The sequence below is a fragment of the Octopus sinensis genome, linkage group LG23 (assembly GCF_006345805.1).
Source record: "Octopus sinensis linkage group LG23, ASM634580v1, whole genome shotgun sequence".
Taxonomy (NCBI): domain Eukaryota; kingdom Metazoa; phylum Mollusca; class Cephalopoda; order Octopoda; family Octopodidae; genus Octopus; species Octopus sinensis.
This window is the reverse complement of record NC_043019.1, coordinates 19244914-19264210: the sequence shown is the minus strand read 5'-3', so window position 1 is coordinate 19264210 and position 19297 is coordinate 19244914. Positions and strand designations below refer to the sequence as shown.

General features: G+C 42.9%; 1 protein-coding gene across 1 annotated transcript in view; it reads right to left on the bottom strand.

Annotated features, from left to right (window-relative positions):
• The window catches only part of LOC115223709 (proteoglycan 4-like), a 100485-nt gene that overhangs the window by 2013 nt on the left and 79175 nt on the right, over positions 1-19297 (bottom strand). Inside the window, exons 13-14 of the mRNA XM_036512650.1 lie at positions 9766-9975; positions 8942-9136 (exon numbers count right to left, since the gene is read on the bottom strand). Of these exons, the coding sequence (XP_036368543.1) occupies positions 9923-9975 (53 nt within the window). The 3' untranslated portion in view covers positions 8942-9136; positions 9766-9922. The remainder of the gene's footprint in view (positions 1-8941; positions 9137-9765; positions 9976-19297) is intronic.

Here is a 19297-nt window from a genome sequence, read left to right as displayed (position 1 = left end):
AGGTGTGGAAACAAGGATTAGAATCGAAGGGCCTTAGAATCAACCTAGCCAAAACCAAAGTTCTAATAAGTAGGAAGGTAGATCAATCACAAACGCCTTCAGGTAGATGGCCCTGCTCGATCTGTAAAAAAGGTGTAGGTAGAAACTCTATAAGATGCACCAAGTGTAAGCTATGGACACATAAGAGGTGCAGCAATGTCAAAGGAAGGCTAACTAGGAAAATAGTTTTTGTCTGTGGCAAATGCTCAGGAGCAATAAACACTGGAAATATGCAGAGACCAACTTCTGCCACGTTCCAGGGAGACAAACTAGAAGTAGTTGATAGCTTCCGCTACCTAGGAGACCAAGTCAGTAGCGGGGGTGGGTGTGCTGAAAGTGTAACTGCTAGAGTAAGAATAGCCTGGGCAAAGTTTAGAGAGCTCTTACCCCTGCTGGTGACAAAAGGCCTCTCGCTAAGAGTAAAAGGCAGACTGTATGATGCATGTGTACGTACAGCCATGCTACATGGTAGTGAAACATGGGCCGTGACTGCTGAGGATATGCGTAAGCTCGCAAGAAATGAAGCCAGTATGCTCCGATGGATGTGTAATGTCAGTGTTCATAATCGTCAGAGTGTAAGTTCCTTGAGAGAAAAGCTGAACCTAAGAAGCGTCAGTTGTGGCGTGCAAGAGAGACGGCTGCGCTGGTATGGTCATGTGACAAGAAAGGCTGAAGATAGTTGTGTGCAAAAGTGCTACACCCTAGCAGTGGAGGGAACCTGTGGAAGAGGTAGACCCAGGAAAACCTGGGACGAGGTGGTGAAGCACGACCTTCGAACTTTAGGTCTCACTAAGGAAATGTCTAGAGACCGAGACCTATGGAAGTATGCTGTGCATGAGAAGACCCGGCAAGACTAGTCAGGCCATAACCCGTGGCCCCGACCTGGGACGTAGTCAGTCCTGTGCATACCTTCCTTCTTGTGACACTTATGAAGACCTGTTGAGGCAAGTGAAAATCAAATCAAATCAAAACAAATCAAAATAGATGAACATCAGTGGAATTGTATTCTTTGTGGTACCAGTGCCGGTGGCACACAAGAAAACCACCCAAACGTGGCCGTAACCAGTACCGCATCGACTGGCCTCCGTGCTGTGGGCACAACAAACACCATCCGATCGTGGCCGTTCGCCAGCCTCATCTGGCACCTGTGCCGGTGGCACATAAAGACACATCCGAAGACCCGGCGACGTAGTCAGTCCACCTGTGCATACCTTCCCTCTTATGACACTTGTGAAGACCTGTTGAGGCAAGTGTGTGACACTTGTGAAGACCTGTTGAGGCAAGTGAAAATCAAAAATCAAACCAAATCAAAATAGATGAATATCAATGGAATTTGTATCTTTGTGGTTCCAGTACCGGTGGCACACAAGAAAACCATCCGAAGTGGCCGTAGCTGGTACCGCATCGACTGGCCTCCGTGCTGTGGGCACAACAAACACCATCTGATCGTGGCCGTTCGCCAGCCTCACCTGGCACCTGTGTCGGTGGCACATAAAAACACCATCCAAAGACCCGGCGACGTAGTCAGTCCACCTGTGCATACCTTCCCTCTTATGACACTTGTGAAGACCTGTTGAGGCAGAGGCAAGTGTGTGACACTTTGTGAAGACCTGTTGAGGCAGAGGCAAGTGTGTGACACTTGTGGAGACCTGTTGAGGCAAGTGTGTGACACGCGTGACACTTGTGAAGACCTGTTGAGGCAAGTGAAAATCAAACCAAATCAAAATAGGTGAACATCAATGGAATTTGTATCTTTGTGGTTCCAGTACCGGTGGCACACAAGGACACGCGTGACACTTGTGAAGACCTGTTGAGGCAAGTGAAAATCAAACCAAATCAAAATAGATGAACATCAATGGAATTTGTATCTTTGTGGTTCCAGTACCGGTGGCACACAAGAAAACCATCCGATCGTGGCCGTTCGCCAGCCACATCTGGCACCTGTGTCGGTGGCACATTAAGACACCATCCGAAGACCCGGCGACGTAGACAGTCCACCTGTGCATACCTTCCTTCTTGTGACACTTGTGAAGACCTGTTGAGGCAAGTGACACTTGTGAAGACCTGTTGAGGCAAGTGAAAATCAAATCAAATCAAAACAAATCAAAATAGATGAGCATAAATGGAATTTGTATCTTTGTGGTACCAGTGCTGGTGGCACACAAGAAAATCATCCGAACGTGGCCGTAGCCAGTACCGCATAGACTGGCCTCCGTGCTTTGGGGATGTAACAAACACCATCCGATCGTGGCCGTCCGCCAGCCTCATCTGGCACCTGTGTCGGTGGCACATAAAAACACCATCCGAGCGTGGCCGTCTGCCAGCCTCGTCTGGCACCTGCCAGCCTCATCTGGCACCTGTGTCGGTGGCACATAAAAACACCATCCGAGCGTGGCCGTCTGCCAGCCTCGTCTGGCACCTGTGTCGGTGGCACATAAAAACACCATCCGAGCGTGGCCGTTCGCCAGCCTCGTCTGGCACCTGTGTCGGTGGCACATAAAATCACCCACTACACTCTCGGAGTGGTTGGCGTTAGGAAGGGCATCCAGCTGTAGAAACACTGCCAGATCTGACTGGCCTGGTGCAGCCTTCGGGCTCCCCAGACCCCAGTTGAACCGTCCAACCCATGCTAGCATGGAAAACGGACGCTAAATGATGATGATGATGATGATGATGATTATTATTTCTTCTCGAGCGGACGGACGTTGTCTCCAGAAGCTGCATAAGTTTTGCACCATTTCTGTTGGAAATTTGTTTAAAAGTGTAAATATTTTTGGATATTTGTGTAGCCAAGCCGACTAACTTCTTGCGGAGCTAGTTGGCTAGGCAAAATTTTTGTTTGAAATATTGACTTTTTAAAATTACATTCACATACATATTGAAAAAATGTTAAAAAGAACAGTTGGCTGTTCCCTTCTTGGAACACCACCCTCTCCACAAGAAAAAATTGATTTGAACATTTCTCCAAACCACCCATTTCGTGCCTTAAAAGGCAAACAAAAGTTTTCGAAAGAACGTGCTGGCACGCAAAACGTTCCAAATGAAAATGAAAACGAAGGCGTCACTTTTGACATCATCGAAGATTTCCCTCCTCTTCCCTCTACCAGTGTTCCAGTACTGGAGAAGGACGGAAGAAAGACCGTTGCAAAGAAAAGCAACAACGATGGCGTCACCTTTGATGTCAACGAAGATTTTCCTTCTCTTCCTTCCACCAGTGCTCCTGTACTGGAAAAGAAGCAAAGAAAATGACCAGCAGCCACACCGACACCACCACCAGCAGCCACACCGACACCACCACCAGCAACAACACAAGCCATCGTAGCAATTTCGCCTCCGCTACAAAAGAAAACTCGGAGGAAGTAAAAGTTACGATAGACCAATTAAAAAGCGCAAAGGAGTTGTTGAGAAAATAGGGAAACAGTGTTTTCCTCAATACACCTCAACAACTCATAAATGACACAAACAAGAAAACAATACTTTACAAGGTTTTCAACAAGAAAAACAAAAGAGTAATCAACGCAACACCCCAACAATTGGAAATAGCTCTGAAGCCCATATGGGCCAAAAAGAGCTATGTCACCAGAGGGAAGCGTTTCGGAACTGTGGCGGTTCGCTTCCCAACAGAGGAGGATGCAAGGGCGCATGCCATTTCGCCCTTGCAAAATGAAAATTTGTTCCTTGTCCCAACATACCTCGGGCGTAGGGTCCAAAAAATAAAAATCGACACAGTACTCCCCGAACTAAATATATCATGGCTGGTGGCGGCTGTCCTCTATGACATAGAGGACACTGCCACTATTCTAGATGTACGAAGAGTGAGGGAAAAAAACTGGTCAGGTATGGGAGTTCAACTGCTGGTACAAATCCAGCAGGAAAACATTAATGCCATACCTGACTCAGTAAATTTGCCGGACGGAACCAGGCTGCACGTTGCTGTGGAGGGGCGAAAGCCAAAATGTTACCTCTGCAGCAGCGAAAGCCACCTAAAGAGGGACTGCCCCATTCACAAATAAAGAATGGAGGCAGACGGCAAGAGGCAGCAGCAGCAGCAGCAACAACAACAACAACAACAACAACAACAACAGCAGAAACAACAACAGCAAGAAACATCAAAGACTGCCACACCACCAACACCATCACCACCACCATGACGAACGACACCACCTCCAACAACAACCACCAAACCAACACCAACCCCAGCACCAAGAAAAACAACAAAAAAAAAGGAAGAAGAATCACCGACACCGTCACCATGACCAACAGATACAGCAACACCACCGCTACCAGCAGAACCAACAACTTTTCGCTCTGCTGCTGAAGCGGACTCGACAGCCATCCCCTTTCCGGATCAGGACTGCTCGGATTGTGCGAGCACTGATACCGAGAAAGGTGAATGGCACACAGTGCCTCCGAAGAAGAAGAGGAGGAGAAAGCAAAAAGACACACAGGGGAAGCATGAACAAACAGGGCTTCCCAACATCATCAACAACAACAACAACACACACTCACAACACTTCCGACACCACTACTGCCACTGCCACACACACCAACACACACAGACACAATTACAGCCATAAACACAAAAAAATGAAAAACTCGTTTCATATATAAAAGACAACACAAGTACAAACATTACAGATTTCATAATGTCTCCACACAACACACCACCAGCACACATTCTCGCCATTAAAATTAATGAAAAAACATATAGTGACATAAAACAAATATTCCCTAACGATGTCGGATCACTAGGGAGAAGTTTCTCAAAGAAACTTTATAAAAATATTGTAGAAATACCCGTGCAAAAGCACAAGGGAACCATCCCTACCACCAACAACAGTAAGTAGAGCCTTTTTCTCCTTTCATTTTTTTATCACCTTTGAAACATGGCAAAACTTAGAATCGGTTGCTTGAATGTGAGAGGCCTCGGGTCACCTTGGAAACAGGGCTACCTGTTAAACGACCTGAGGTTTCATGATGTGGATGTAGCAGCCAGTAGTGAAACCAGGCTCTCCAACCTGCAGGAACTCGCAGCCCTTTTCGGCGGATACGAGATCTTTCTATCTCCGTGTCGGCAGGGAGTGGGCGGTGGTGGTACTGCGGAGTTGTTTCAGAAGGGCCTGGACTTGAAAATAAAGACAGTCTTCCTGGATCCGGAAGGTAAGTTGGTGGTCCTCGACGTAGACGGTAGTGACGGCAGTGTTTTCAGACTGCTGGCTGCCTACGCTCCGACAGGAGCAGGGCAGTCGGATTATTTCAAACGTCTGGAAGTTTTCTTGGGAACGTCACACACTCTAGTGTTAGTTGGGGATTGGAACGCTGTCTTAGACGAACGTTTCGATCGGGTGGGCAGGGGAGCATCTGATAGGAGAGGAGGGTGCAAGAGCCTCGCCAACCTACTCGAACGCTTTCAGCTGTCCGAATGTGCCAATGTGGACTTGGACCAATCGCATTGAGTCATCTAGATCGTACTTAGATAGAGTGTTTTGTAGGCCAGCATAGGGTGTCCACAATTCCATCTAGTCGACTACACGGACCACAAATTCATGATCTGTACGGTCGACTTAGATAGGCTACATGGACAGGGACCCGGCTACTGGAAGCTGAACGCGTCGTTAACGGCGTGCAAAGCTTACAGAGACCGGATTAGTTTACTAGTTAAGTGGGTGCTCACGGGAGCAATCATCAACAACAACTGGTGGTTTGCCCTCAAGAGAGCAATTAGAGTAGAGTCGATTAGGTTTAGTAAGACTCTAGCTATTGAACGTAGGAAGAGAGAGCGGGATTTAGTTAAGAAACTAGACGAGGCTCTTGAGACTGGCATCACGACCGACGTGTTGGCGGCAAGGTTGGCCCTCGACCAACATTTTGACACCAAACACGAAAACTGCGTTGTCAGAGCTAATATGACAACTTGAAAAGGAAGATGAGGTGAGAGAGGAGAGTGCTGTCCGATAGCAAGTTTTCTGAAAGGTGGGTGAATTGTGCAAGAATGGCCAGTGTAAATGGACCAACTCTGAGGTTTCGCCTGTAATTGAAAAAGGTTTTATAAAAGGAGAAAGGGGCTCTCTGCCCAACATTTTGACCAGGCTCCCGTTGGCTTTTATGGGTTTTTCCACCAGGAACCTTTCGAAACGCCCCCCCCCCCCTATTGGGAGTTTTTCATTGTTAAATATTTTCGTTGTTACGCTGTTTTTTACACGGATTTTTACAAACGGACAAAACCCTTTGTAACCTTTCATCCTGTTTTGTCCCTTTATGTTTTCTAATCATGTGTGTCAGCCCTTGTGGCCAATAAAAAGAATTAATTATTATTATTATTATCATTATTATTATTATTATTATCATTATTATTATTATTATTATCATTATTATTATTATTATTATTATTATTATTATTATCATTATTATTATTATTATTATTATTATTATTATTATTATTATCATTATTATTATTATTATTATTATTATTATTATTATTATTATTATCATTATTATTAAGGCGATGCGCTGGCAGAATCATTAGCATGCCAGGTGAAATGCTTAGTGGTATTTCGCCTGTTGCTATGTTCTGAGTTCAAATTCCACTGAGGTCGACTTTCAGCCTTTCAGCCTTTCGAGGTCGATAAATCAAATACCAGTCACGCACTGGGGTCAATGGAATCGACTGACTCCCCCCTCCCCCAAATTTCAGGCCTTGTGCTTATAATTGAAAGGATTACTATTATTATCATTATTAGGCAGTGGGCTGTCAGAATCCTCAGCATGTTAGAAAAATGCTTTGCCATATTTTTCTGTCCCCTTTACATTCTGAGTTCAAATCCTGCTGAGGTCAACTTTGCTTTTCATCTTTTCAGGGTCAAGGACTGGAGTCAATAGCATTGACTAACCTTTCTCCATAGAATTATTGGTCTCATACCTAAATCAGAAACCATCAAAGTGGCAAGCTGGCAGAATTGCAGGTGTCAACTTTACCTTCCATTTTCCTAGGGTTAATAAAATAAAGTAACGGTCAAGTCCTGGGGTCAATGGTATTAACTACTACACATTCCTTCAAAACTGATGGCCTTCTTCCAAAATTAGAAAGAATTATTACTATTTTAGCTTCAGTTTTATTGTATGTTTTCACTGCACAACTCTGTGTGTCTTGGCTATGTGTGGTGGTGTGATTTTCCCTACATAACATGTGTGTGGTGCCTTGCTTTCTCTGTAAGTTATGTAGATTCATAAGTCCTTGTGTTTTTGCTATGTATTTGTTTGCATGTTTTGGGATCACATCTGAAGCATTTATTATCACAGGGATTGTTTCTGCTTTCATGCTCCATATTTGAGTTATTTTGATTTCTATATCAATAGTTTCTCTATTTCTTTTAGAAATATATTGTTATCTGTTAGGATTGGTACATCAGTTATTAGGGAATTTATTATTATTAGGTGGCCACTGTCAGAAACTGTAGAGCACTAGATAAAACGCCTGGTGGTATTGAGCCACATCTCTTTTTGTATTGAGTTCAGTTGCCAGGGTTGAATATTGAAAGATACTTAATGGAATCATCATCACCATCACCATCATCATCATCATCGTTCAACGTCCGCTTTCCATGCAAGCATGGGTTGGACGATTTGACTGAGGACTGGTGAACCATATGGCTGCACCAGGTTCCATTCTGATCTGGCAATGTTTCTACAGCTGGATGCCTTTCCTAACGCCAACCACTCCGAGAGTGTGATGGGTGCTTTTACATGTCACTGGCACAAGGGCCAGTCAGGCGGTACTGGCAATGACCACACTCAAGTGGTGTTTTTCACATGCCACCTGCACAGGAGCCAGTTCAGCGACACTGGCAACAACCTCGCTCGAATGTTTTTCATGTGCCACTGGCACAAGTGCCAGTAAGGCGACGCTGGAATGCTTAGAAAAACTCATATTTGCTGTAATGTTTTTCAGCCTGTAATAATGTTTATTCAAGTCTCACAGCAATATCAGTAATATGTATAAATAAATATCTTATTTTCAACAACATCTCCCTGTGTTTGTGATATGTTTGTACAAAACATGGATGGATCCACCTTGAATGTATTTATGACTTGGATGAGCGTGTACATTATGTGTGTGCATGTGTACTCATATGCGTGATGTGGTGTGCATGGTGTGTGTGTGTTTGTCTACATGTGTTGTGTTTGTACATATGGGCTGCATATGAGGTGTTTGTCTACATGTGTTGTGTGTGCTTAAGATTCAGAGATAACAGTTTCTACATGAACAGTTTCCTTGTGTGAGGTTATTTTTTCTGTATTGATATAATCCTTATAAGGAAGTATGTTCTCCTAAATTTTCGACAATATTTGTGTGAATGAGATTCCTATTTTGTGTGGTGGGGTTGTTTTTGAAATATTTAAAAATAGTTTTGGCATTTCTTTAATGAAAGATAACTCCAACGTTGGTGTAGATTGACAGGCATACAAACAGTGAAAGACAGGCCATTAAACATATGAGTGTACAGAAAGCAGACAGTAGTATTGTATGTCTGATGGACAAAAACACAAATGATCATTCAGTCAGTTGAACAGAGACAAAGAGACAGTCAAAGGGTGATAAGCAAAGTAGCCAAGTAAAATATTAAAATCTAGATAACAAGACTAACACACAGACAGACTGATAAACAGGCAGGCAGACAGACAGGGAGTCAAATGATTAAATAGACACACAAAGTAAAAGACAGATAGACAATGAGAAAAGGTAGTCAGGCCATCAGGCCAACATTCAGAAAAACAGAGGTACAATTGAACTGATAGATGATTAGACAGGCAACCAAGCATGCTGGCAGGTAAGAGATTAAATCAGACAATCTAACGAGTAGGTAGACACACAGCTGCACAGAGAAGCAGGTGGTTGAGTTACCTGGAATTTTTCTATTCAAAGTAGGTTGCACTGTTGCTTTTGGTGGCCTGTTGAAAGTGAAATGGAGAGGTGAGCCATCTGGAAGCACATAGTTCTGATTGCTGACCTGTGTCTTCATTGAATTGTCAGGTATCTCACCAGCCTGCACACCTACATCCTCCTTCAGTCTAGATCTCTTTGACTGTGCTGGGCTGGCTGAAAAATCAAAGATAGAGTTGATTAGTTTTTCACTAAACCACTGAGTTCTGTTCTTATAAGAGAAGAGACAATGAGATGGCGTGACGTTCATGAACTGAAATATTTCTGTCTTCAATTCTGGTTCAGGGTTGCCATTATCATCATTATCATCATCGTCATCACCGTCATCATCATTTTAATGACCATTCTCGATGCTTACATGAGTCTCACAGTTGATTGAGGCAAGTTTTCTAGTCAGATGCCCTTCCTATCACCTGTTATCACGCAAACAGATATTTCCCTACATACATACATACACACACACACACACACATGTGCATACATACAACTTACAATGAAACTAAACAAAGTTTCCTTTAGAAGCGTTGAGATGAATTGAAAGATAGAGAAACAATTTATTCTCAAACATGTGATACTGCTAATAAAATAGCCTGGACAGGATAAATTATCCAAATATTGCAGAAAAATACGTTACTGGCCAGCCATACATACATACCTATAAGAGGGAGAGAAGAAAGGAAACCGTGAAGTAGGCATGCAAAAGGCAGACTAGCAATCAGAGTGATGGTCAGAGGATAAGACACACAATCTGACACAATCACACAGAGTAGCTTGTTGTTAGTTACCTGGAGTTTTGGCAGTGGTGTTGGGTTGTGTTGCTGCTTGTTGAGAGGTGAGAGAAGGTGTGTTCAAAGTGATACAGACAGGTGTGCCATCTGGGAGTACATCATACTGATTTTTAGCCTGCATCAAATTTGAATCGTCACTACATGTCATATTGGTCTACATACCTACATCCTTATTAAATGTGGCTGGTTTTGATTGCTTTCGGATGGCTGAAATTAAAGCCGTTACCATGCCAATGCTACACACATGATAGTCGGATGGTTAGAGGAAAACATGATCCTCTGCATGAACCTCTTGACCATCATTAAGTAAGAGAACATTTCCTTTCATATGCAGAGGACAGACACTGAATCTCCCATTGCAGAGAAGATTAAGACCAGCAGTCGGATGGCCACTCCTACATGCTGATAGCCTACTCCTTGGAGCAGACATAGACAAGAATTTCCAGACCTGGAAGCAAAACCTAGAATCAACTTGACATAAACCAAAGTTTTAGTCAACTGAAAAGAAGAGACGACTCTGCTAGTCTGAGAGGAATGGCTTCGTTTGTTATGCAGAAAAGGAACTGACTCCATACTGTGTAGATAGACAATGTGAACTGTGGGCACCCGGGGTAGAATGGAATCATCACTTTAAGTGGCAGATGTCCATCAGTGGTCAGCAGTCAGATCACTGCTCAGGTATTTCGGCCTGCATCACCTTTGCTGCTCTTCTTTTCTGCATAAATATCGAGTTTTAATGATTATTTCATGTGTGTGTGTGTGTGTGTGTGCAATGTATTTGTGCCAAACTTGTTCGTGTTTGCAGTTGCTGTGTTTGTGCTATGTATGTGTGGTCTGAATGCATGTATGCGTATCTTGTATGTGTGTGTACACATGTATGTGAGTTGTACATATTGCGTAACTACCCTGTGTACACATGTGTCCCATGTATGAGTTGTTTGCAGGCATATGTGTTGTTAATGCTGGAGGTTTGGAGTGTGTGTACAGGTTATTTTTTTGTCTTTAATGATATAATCCTTAATAAAGATTATTTATCCCTAAATAAACTGATTTCTACAGTATTTATGTTGGGAAGTTTCCTATTTTCATAGTCCATTTGAAATGCTTTTCATTACTCTCAGAATTCCTTTCAGAAGGCCCCCAATGTGGGTGTAAGCTATCAATCACACAGACAATAAAACACAGGCTCTTGGAGACAGGTAGAGGCAGGCATTGCCTAGAAGGCAGATTGCTAGACAGGTAATTAGATAGCTAAACAGTGAAGTAGGCAGGTAAAAGGGAAGTCAGATGATCAAACAGACAGACCAGCAATCAGAACACTAATCAGAGGATTAGACACACAATCTGACACAATCACACAGAGTAGCTTGTTGTTAGTTACCTGAAGTTATGCCAGTGGTGTTGGGTTGTGTTGCTGCTTGTTGAGAGGTGAGAGAAGGTGTGTTCAAAGTGATATAGACAGGTGTGCCATCTGGGAGTACATAATACTGATTTTTAGCCTGCATCAAATTTGAATCGTCACTAGATGTCATATTGGTCTGCATACCTACGTCCTTATTAAATGTAGCTGGTCTCGGTTGCTTTTGGTTGGCTGAAATTAAAGATCAAACATATCACTGATTAGTTCATCATTAAACATTATATGTGCATGCAAGCATGTATGTATATGTATATGAATATGTGTGTATGTATGTTGTGACAACAACATACACAGTGGGCTAGCCACATGCCTGGACACCAACCCAAGAATTTCCATGTCTCCGCATATGCATGCATGTGTACATATGTATATATATATTGCTGGATGGGCGTTGACTATTCATGAGTTCTTCCACCCTTTGACAGGGTTTAATTTATGTCCTGCAGGGTATTGAACAGTCACCCTCCTCATCAAGCAAGCTTGATGGGGTTGCCAGTTTAGTTGCCAACAACCAGACTGTACAGCAAGTTGTACTGGGTTGCATGTTACCGGTGGTGCCCAAGAGTGACCTGACATAACAGCTGGGATTATTTCAGAGAAAATGTTATCAAAATTTGCAGAGAGGTGCTTGTTTTTATGTCCTGAACGCACAAAGATTGGTTTGTAATCAAAGCATACAAGAACTTCTTAAGAAAAAGAGAATAGAATTGGTCAACAGTGTTTGTTTATGGAAAGCGGCACAAGGTTGCAGACATCTTTGTATACTTGGGAAGTAGCCTAAACAGTTCTGGTACTCAGGATGACAAAATCTTCCTTTGCATCGGGAAAGCAAGTGACACTTTTGGAAAATTGAACAATTGTCTTTGATAACAGTGTGGGATTTTGAAGGATACAGAAATGAAAGCGTACAAAAGTAGTGCATTCTCTTTGCTGCTTGATGCATGTAAATCTGAGGTGCCACACCTTAGGTGGCTTCTGAAGAGGCTGGAACACTTTCATAAATGCTTTCATCCTCCAGTTGATTCCTGCTATTTTGCAGGAATCAAATGGAGGTGTTAGTAGGGAGTAGCTACTCTATTATGGAAATTATCATTCAACAGCACCGTCTTGGGTGGTGTGGGAATGTGGTGAGAATGGATGACCAAAGGATACCAAAGCAACTAGCTCAAGGGAAGCACCCAAGATATAAACTAAAGATGGGGTTCAAGGGTTATGTGAAGCAAACATTGATTAAGACACGAATTGGATGAGTGGGAAAATAAAGCATTAGAGGAAGGAAGTTGGAAAAAAAGCATCAAAAAGGGGACAAAAGAATCTGAATTACAGAGAAGGGAACATCAGAAGTGTGAAAGAAACGCTAGAAAGGACACCCTGAGCTGTTATCGAAATTTCATCTGGGCAATGAAGTAACTTGTAATTGATGTAGGTGCATTTATCTGAGTATGGTAGGAGTGAAAAGCCCTCAATGCAGTCATCTTACCAAACCAGCCGTGGACTACACTGAGTATGAAATGAAAAGGTGTCAGAGTTGTGGATAATAATGTGCCTCCTCAGGAGGCCTCAAGCACCATATGAAAATACACAAGGATAAATCGCAAAAGAGCTCCAACATCATTCACACTTGTCAACCGTGTGGTCTTTGGCTGGAATGAAGAGTCCTATATGAGCATTGCTTGTGTAAGACTTTCTATCAGGCGATGGCCATACTAAATCATTGGTTTGCAGTCATCATGTACGTGGTCTGACCAATAAGTATCTGGACTGTTGCCATAGTGATGAAGCTAAAGCACACAGAGGGAAGCTGTTTGGCACAGATTGACCGTGAACTCTGCTATGCATGTACACTATTAACATTCTAGCTCACTTCCACTGTTTACAGCAGTGCTTGGAAGGAACGTGTGTAGCGTGTGATTATGGCATTGACCATGACAGAGAAAGTTGAACAGAGAATCTACATCAAACTTTGCCAAAAGCTTGGCAATACCTGCTCAGAGGTCTACACAAAGTTGCAGAAAGTGTATGGAGAAGAGTGTATGAACTGCACACAAGTGTATGAGTGGTTCAGACATTTCGAAGAGGGCCAAAAAATGTTAATATTGACAAATGTTCTGGGAGACCCACAACCAGCAGAACTGAGAAAAACATCACAGATGTACGTGCAGCCCTGTGAGGTAAAATCATCGAATTGCCATCCGTGAGTTATCAGAGGATGTGCAGATTAGTTACAGTCCATTATCACTGAAGATTTGGGTGTGAGATGCATGTCTGCCAAGTCTCTGCCAAAACTGCTTTCAGCTGAACAAAAAGACTTTGGGGTTTCAGTTGCCCGAGATCTCCTTTTCTGTGCCAAGAACGATAAAAACTTTTTGGAATCATCATAATGGGTGATGAATCATATATCTATAGCTATGACCCCAAAAAAAGGCTCAATCTTTGCAGTGGAAGACCTCCAATCTCTCCGAGACTGAAACAATGTGAAGAAACTGTTGACCATTTTCTTCAAGTACAAGGGGATTCTTCATCATGAGTATGCTCCACCTGGTCAGACAGGAAACAAAGACTACTACCGTGACATTTAGCAGTGATTGCAGAATGCTATTCATCAGAAAAGGCCACAACTGCATGCGTTCGGTGAGTGGCAATTGCACCATGACAATGCACCCACCCCTTCAGTGCAGCTTGTGCAGCAGGTTTTGGTTAGGCACAGCATTTTCCAGGTCCAACAGCCACTGCAACTCTTTCCTCTTTCCAAAAATCAAATACTCGTTGAAAGAGAGAAGATTCCAGGACATTGAGGAAATCAAAGTGAGTGCCACTAGGCAACTGCTGATTATCCCAGAAAATGAGTTCCAGGAATGCTTCCATGAATGGACACAATGCTGGAATAAGTGCATGGCTTCCAAAGGGGTCTACTTTGAAGGAAATTAAATGCCAAATTGGTACATGTAGTTTTGTTTTTATAAAACCAGTCAGGATACTTGTTGATTAGACCTCACATACGTACATAGGCACAAGTTCGTGCACATATGTATGTATGTATGTGTATAATTGTATGTATGAGTGTTTGTATGTATGTGTCAACTATTTCAAGATTTCTTGCCAATAGAGAAAGAGCCAGTTTCAAACCTAGATCCAAGGCTCTTTCATTGGAATTTCAACATCAACAACACGGTATTTTTGTTTGTATGTATGTATCTATACGTGCAGATTTGTATATTTTGTTTTAGGTATGTATTCTCATGCATATACTTGCATATCTAGATATTCTTATATATATTAAAATGGTAAACTTCTGGAATGTTTTACAGATTTCTACAGTTCCAGTGATGGACTGGATCTGTAGTCTTCAAATTAGCTTTCTCCTTTCTGGTTTTGAGAAGCCTAATTTCTCAAGATTGGTATTTAGGCATTGTGTTATATACCCCAGTGCTCCAATAATTAAACGTATAAACCTGAACTTGTAATCTGGATAGAGTGACTGCAGATTTCTCCATAGTTCAGCATATGTGTTCTCTTTTTCCCTATACATGTATGCATGAATATATCTATATGTATGTACACACACACACACAAGAACACACATATGGATACATGTACAGGTAACTACCATGTGTACACATGTGTCCCATGTATGAGTTGTTTGCAGGCATATGTGTTGTTAATGCTGGAGGTTTGGAGTGTGTGTACAGGTTATTTTTTTGTCTTTAATGATATAATCCTTAATAAAGATTATTTATCCCTAAATAAACTGATTTCTACAGTATTTATGTTGGGAAGTTTCCTATTTTCATAGTCCATTTGAAATGCTTTTCATTACTCTCAGAATTCCTTTCAGAAGGCCCCCAATGTGGGTGTAAGCTATCAATCACACAGACAATAAAACACAGGCTCTTGGAGACAGGTAGAGGCAGGCATTGTCTAGAAGGCAGATTGCTAGACAGGTAATTAGATAGCTAAACAGTGAAGTAGGCAGGTAAAAGGGAAGTCAGATGATCAAACAGACGGACAAGCAATCAGAACACTAATCAGAGGATTAGACACACAATCTGACACAATCACACAGAGTAGCTTATTGTTAGTTACCTGAAGTTATGCCAGTGGTGTTGGGTTGTGTTGCTGCTTGTTGAGAGGTGAGAGAAGGTGTGTTCAAAGTGATACAGACAGGTGTGCCATCTGGGAGTACATAATACTGATTTTTAGCCGGCATGAAATTTGAATCGTCAATAGGTGTCTTACGGGTTTGCATATCTTCATTCATATTAAATGTAGCTGGTCTCGATTGCTTTTGGTTGGCTGAAATTAAAGATCAAACATAGCACTGATTAGTTCATCATTAAACCATTATATGTGCATGTATGTATGCATGTATATATACATATACATATACATGTATATATCATCATCATCGTTTAGCGTCCGCTTTCCATGCTAGCATGGGTTGGATGGTTCAACTGGGGTCTGGGAAGCCAGAAGGCTGCACCAGGCCCAGTCTAATCTGGCAATGTTTCTACGGCTGGATGCCCTTTCTAACGCCAACAACTCCGTGAGTGTAGTGGGTGCTTTTATGTGCCATCGACACAGGTGCCAGACGAGGCTGGCAAACGGCCACGATCAGATGGTGCTTTTTATGTGCCACTGGCACAGAGGCCAGGCGAGGCTGGCAACAGCCATGATCACATGGTGCTTTTTACGTGCCACCAGCACAGAGGCCAGGCGAGGCTGGCAACAGCCACGGTCATATGGCGCTTTTTACGTGCCACCGGCATGGAGGCCAGTCAGGGCAGTACTGGCAACGGCCAGTTCGTATGGTTCTCTTACATGCCCCCAGCACTGGTATCATAGCTGCATTTTCAATTGATGTTGATCGATTTCGATTTTCACTTGCCTCAACAGGTCTTCACAAGTAGAGTTTTGTGTCCCAAGAAGGAAAGTTATGCATAAGTGGACTGGCTCCATCCCATGTAGAGGCCACGGGTTATGATCTCACTAGTCTTGCCAGGTCTTCTCACACACAGCAGGCTTCCATAGGTCTCGGTCTCTAGTCATTTCCTCGGTGAGACCTAAAGTTCGAAGGTCATGCTTCACCACCTCGTTCTAGGTTTTCCTGGGTCTACCTTTTCCACAGGGTCCCTCAACCGCTAGGGTGTGGCACTTTTTCACACAACTATCTTCATCCATTCTTGCCACATGACCATACCAGCGCAAACGTCTCTCTTGCACACCACAACTGATGCTTCTTAGGTCCAGCTTTTCTCTCAAGGTACTTACACTCTGTCAAGTATGAACACTGACATTACACATCGATCGGAGAATACTGGCTTCATTTCTTGCGAGCTTATGCATGTCCTCAGCAGTTACGGCCCATGTTTCACTGCCATGTAGCATGGCTGTTCATACACATGCGTCATCCAGTCTGCCTTTTACTCTGAGCGAGAGGCCTTTTGTCACCAGCAGAGGTAAGAGCTCTCTGAACTTTGCCCAGGCTATTCTTACTCTAGCAGTTACACTTTCAGCACACCTGCCCCTAAGTAACGGAAGTAACCTAAGTAACAGAAGCTATCAACTATTTCTAGTTTTTCTCCCTGGAATGTGGGGAAAGTTGCTCTCTGCGCATTTTCAGTGTTTATTGCTCCTGAGCATCTGCCACATGCAAAAACTATTTTCCTAGTTAGCCTTCCTTTGACATTGCTGCACCTCTTATGTGTCCATAGCTTACATTTGGTGCATCTTATTGAGTTTCTACCTATGCCTTTTCTACAGATTGAGCGGGGCCATCTACCTGAAGGCGTTTGTGATTTGTCAACCTTCCTACTTATTAGGACTTTGGTTTTATCTAGGTTGACTCTAAGGCCCTTCAATTCTAATCCTTGTTTCCACACCTGAAACCTCTCCTCCAGTTCTGATAGCGACTCAGCAATTAGAGCAAGGTCATCAGCATAGAGGAGCTCCCAGGGGCAACCTGTCTTGAATTCCTCCGTTATTGCCTGGAGGACTATGATAAATGGGAGGGGGCTGAGGACTGAACCTTGGTGGACCCCAACCTCTACCCGGAATTCTTCACTGTACTCGTCGCCAACCCTCACCTTACTAGCAGCGTCCCTGTACATGGCTTGTGCAGCTCTCACTAACCATTCATCTATCCCTAGTTTCCTCATTGACCACCAGATAAGGGATCAGGTGACCCTGTCGAAGGCTTTCTCCATGTCAACAAAAGCCAGGTACAGGGGCTTATCTTTGGCTAGGTAATTCTCCTGCAGCTGTCTCACCAGAAATATAGCATCAGTGGTACTTTTCCCTGGCACGAACCCAAACTGCATCTCATCTAAACTAACTCTCTCTCTAATTAGTTGGGCTATGACCCTCTCCGTGACCTTCATTACCTGATCCAACAGCACACACACACACACACACACATATATATATATATATATGTGTGTGTATATGTATGTATACATATGTATGTGTGTGTATGTATGTATGTATGTATATGCATGTTCATATACACGTGCACACACACATACACATATTGCTACACGTGCAGGTACAGCTGTGTATTTAAGAAGTTCACTTTAGAACTCTAACCAAATTCTTTCAGATGTGATGCCATTATGGAACACGTTGACCACAATATTATTTTTAGCAATACAATACTGGTTGTTTCCCCACCCTAGATAATACTCTTGACCCAAATCTCGTCTGGGTGGTGGGAAGCAAAATATGGAGCATAAAACAATGTCCTGGAGAGGCATAAATCGATGTGGCTTGTTTGTATTTCTAAAATATTCAAGTATTCTGCTCTATGAATTGAACTGGCATTTGGAGAGCAGGAAAAGAGAAACCAGTCCCTAAAAGTATGGATGTGGCTTTCTTTTGTAGGAATAGGTTCCCTTCTTAAGATTAGGTTCTCCTCTCAGGGGATGTTGTTGCTCCCTAAAAGTATGGATGTGGCTTTCTTTTGTAGGAATAGGTTCCCTTCTTAAGATTAGGTTCTCCTCTCAGGGGATGTTGCTGCTCCCTAAAAGTATGGATGTGGCTTTCTTTTGTAGGAATAGGTTCCCTTCTTAAGATTAGGTTCTCCTCTCAGGGGATGTTGTTGCTCCCTAAAAGTATGGATGTGGCTTTCTTTTGTAGGAATAGGTTCCCTTCTTAAGATTAGGTTCTCCTCTCAGGGGATGTTGTTGCTCTCTAAAAGTATGGATGTGGCTTTCTTTTGTAGGAATAGGTTCCCTTCTTAAGATTAGGTTCTCCTCTCAGGGGATGTTGCTGCTCCCTAAAAGTATGGATGTGGCTTTCTTTCGTAGGAATAGGTTCCCTTCTTAAGATTAGGTTCTCCTCTCAGGGGATGTTGCTGCTCCCTAAAAGTATGGATGTGGCTTTCTTTCGTAGGAATAGGTTCCCTTCTTAAGATTAGGTTCTCCTCTCAGGGGATGTTGCTGCTCTCTAAATGTATGGATGTGGCTTTCTTTTGTAGGAATAGGTTCCCTTCTTAAGATTAGGTTCTCCTCTCAGGGGATGTTGTTGCTCCCTAAATGTATGGATGTGGCTTTCTTTTGTAGGAATAGGTTCCCTTCTTAAGATTAGGTTCTCCTCTCAGGGGATGTTGTTGCTCCCTAATGTATGGATGTGGCTTTCTTTTGTAGGAATAGGTTCCCTTCTTAAGATTAGGTTCTCCTCTCAGGGGATGTTGTTGCTCTCTAAAAGTATGGATGTGGCTTTCTTTTGTAGGAATAGGTTCCCTTCTTAAGATTAGGTTCTCCTCTCAGGGGATGTTGCTGCTCTCTAAATGTATGGATGTGGCTTTCTTTTGTAGGAATAGGTTCCCTTCTTAAGATTAGGTTCTCCTCTCAGGGGATGTTGCTGCTCTCTAAAAGTATGGATGTGGCTTTCTTTTGTAGGAATAGGTTCCCTTCTTAAGATTAGGTTCTCCTCTCAGGGGATGTTGTTGCTCCCTAAATGTATGGATGTGGCTTTCTTTTGTAGGAATAGGTTCCCTTCTTAAGATTAGGTTCTCCTCTCAGGGGATGTTGTTGCTCTCTAAAAGTATGGATGTGGCTTTCTTTTGTAGGAATAGGTTCCCTTCTTAAGATTAGGTTCTCCTCTCAGGGGATG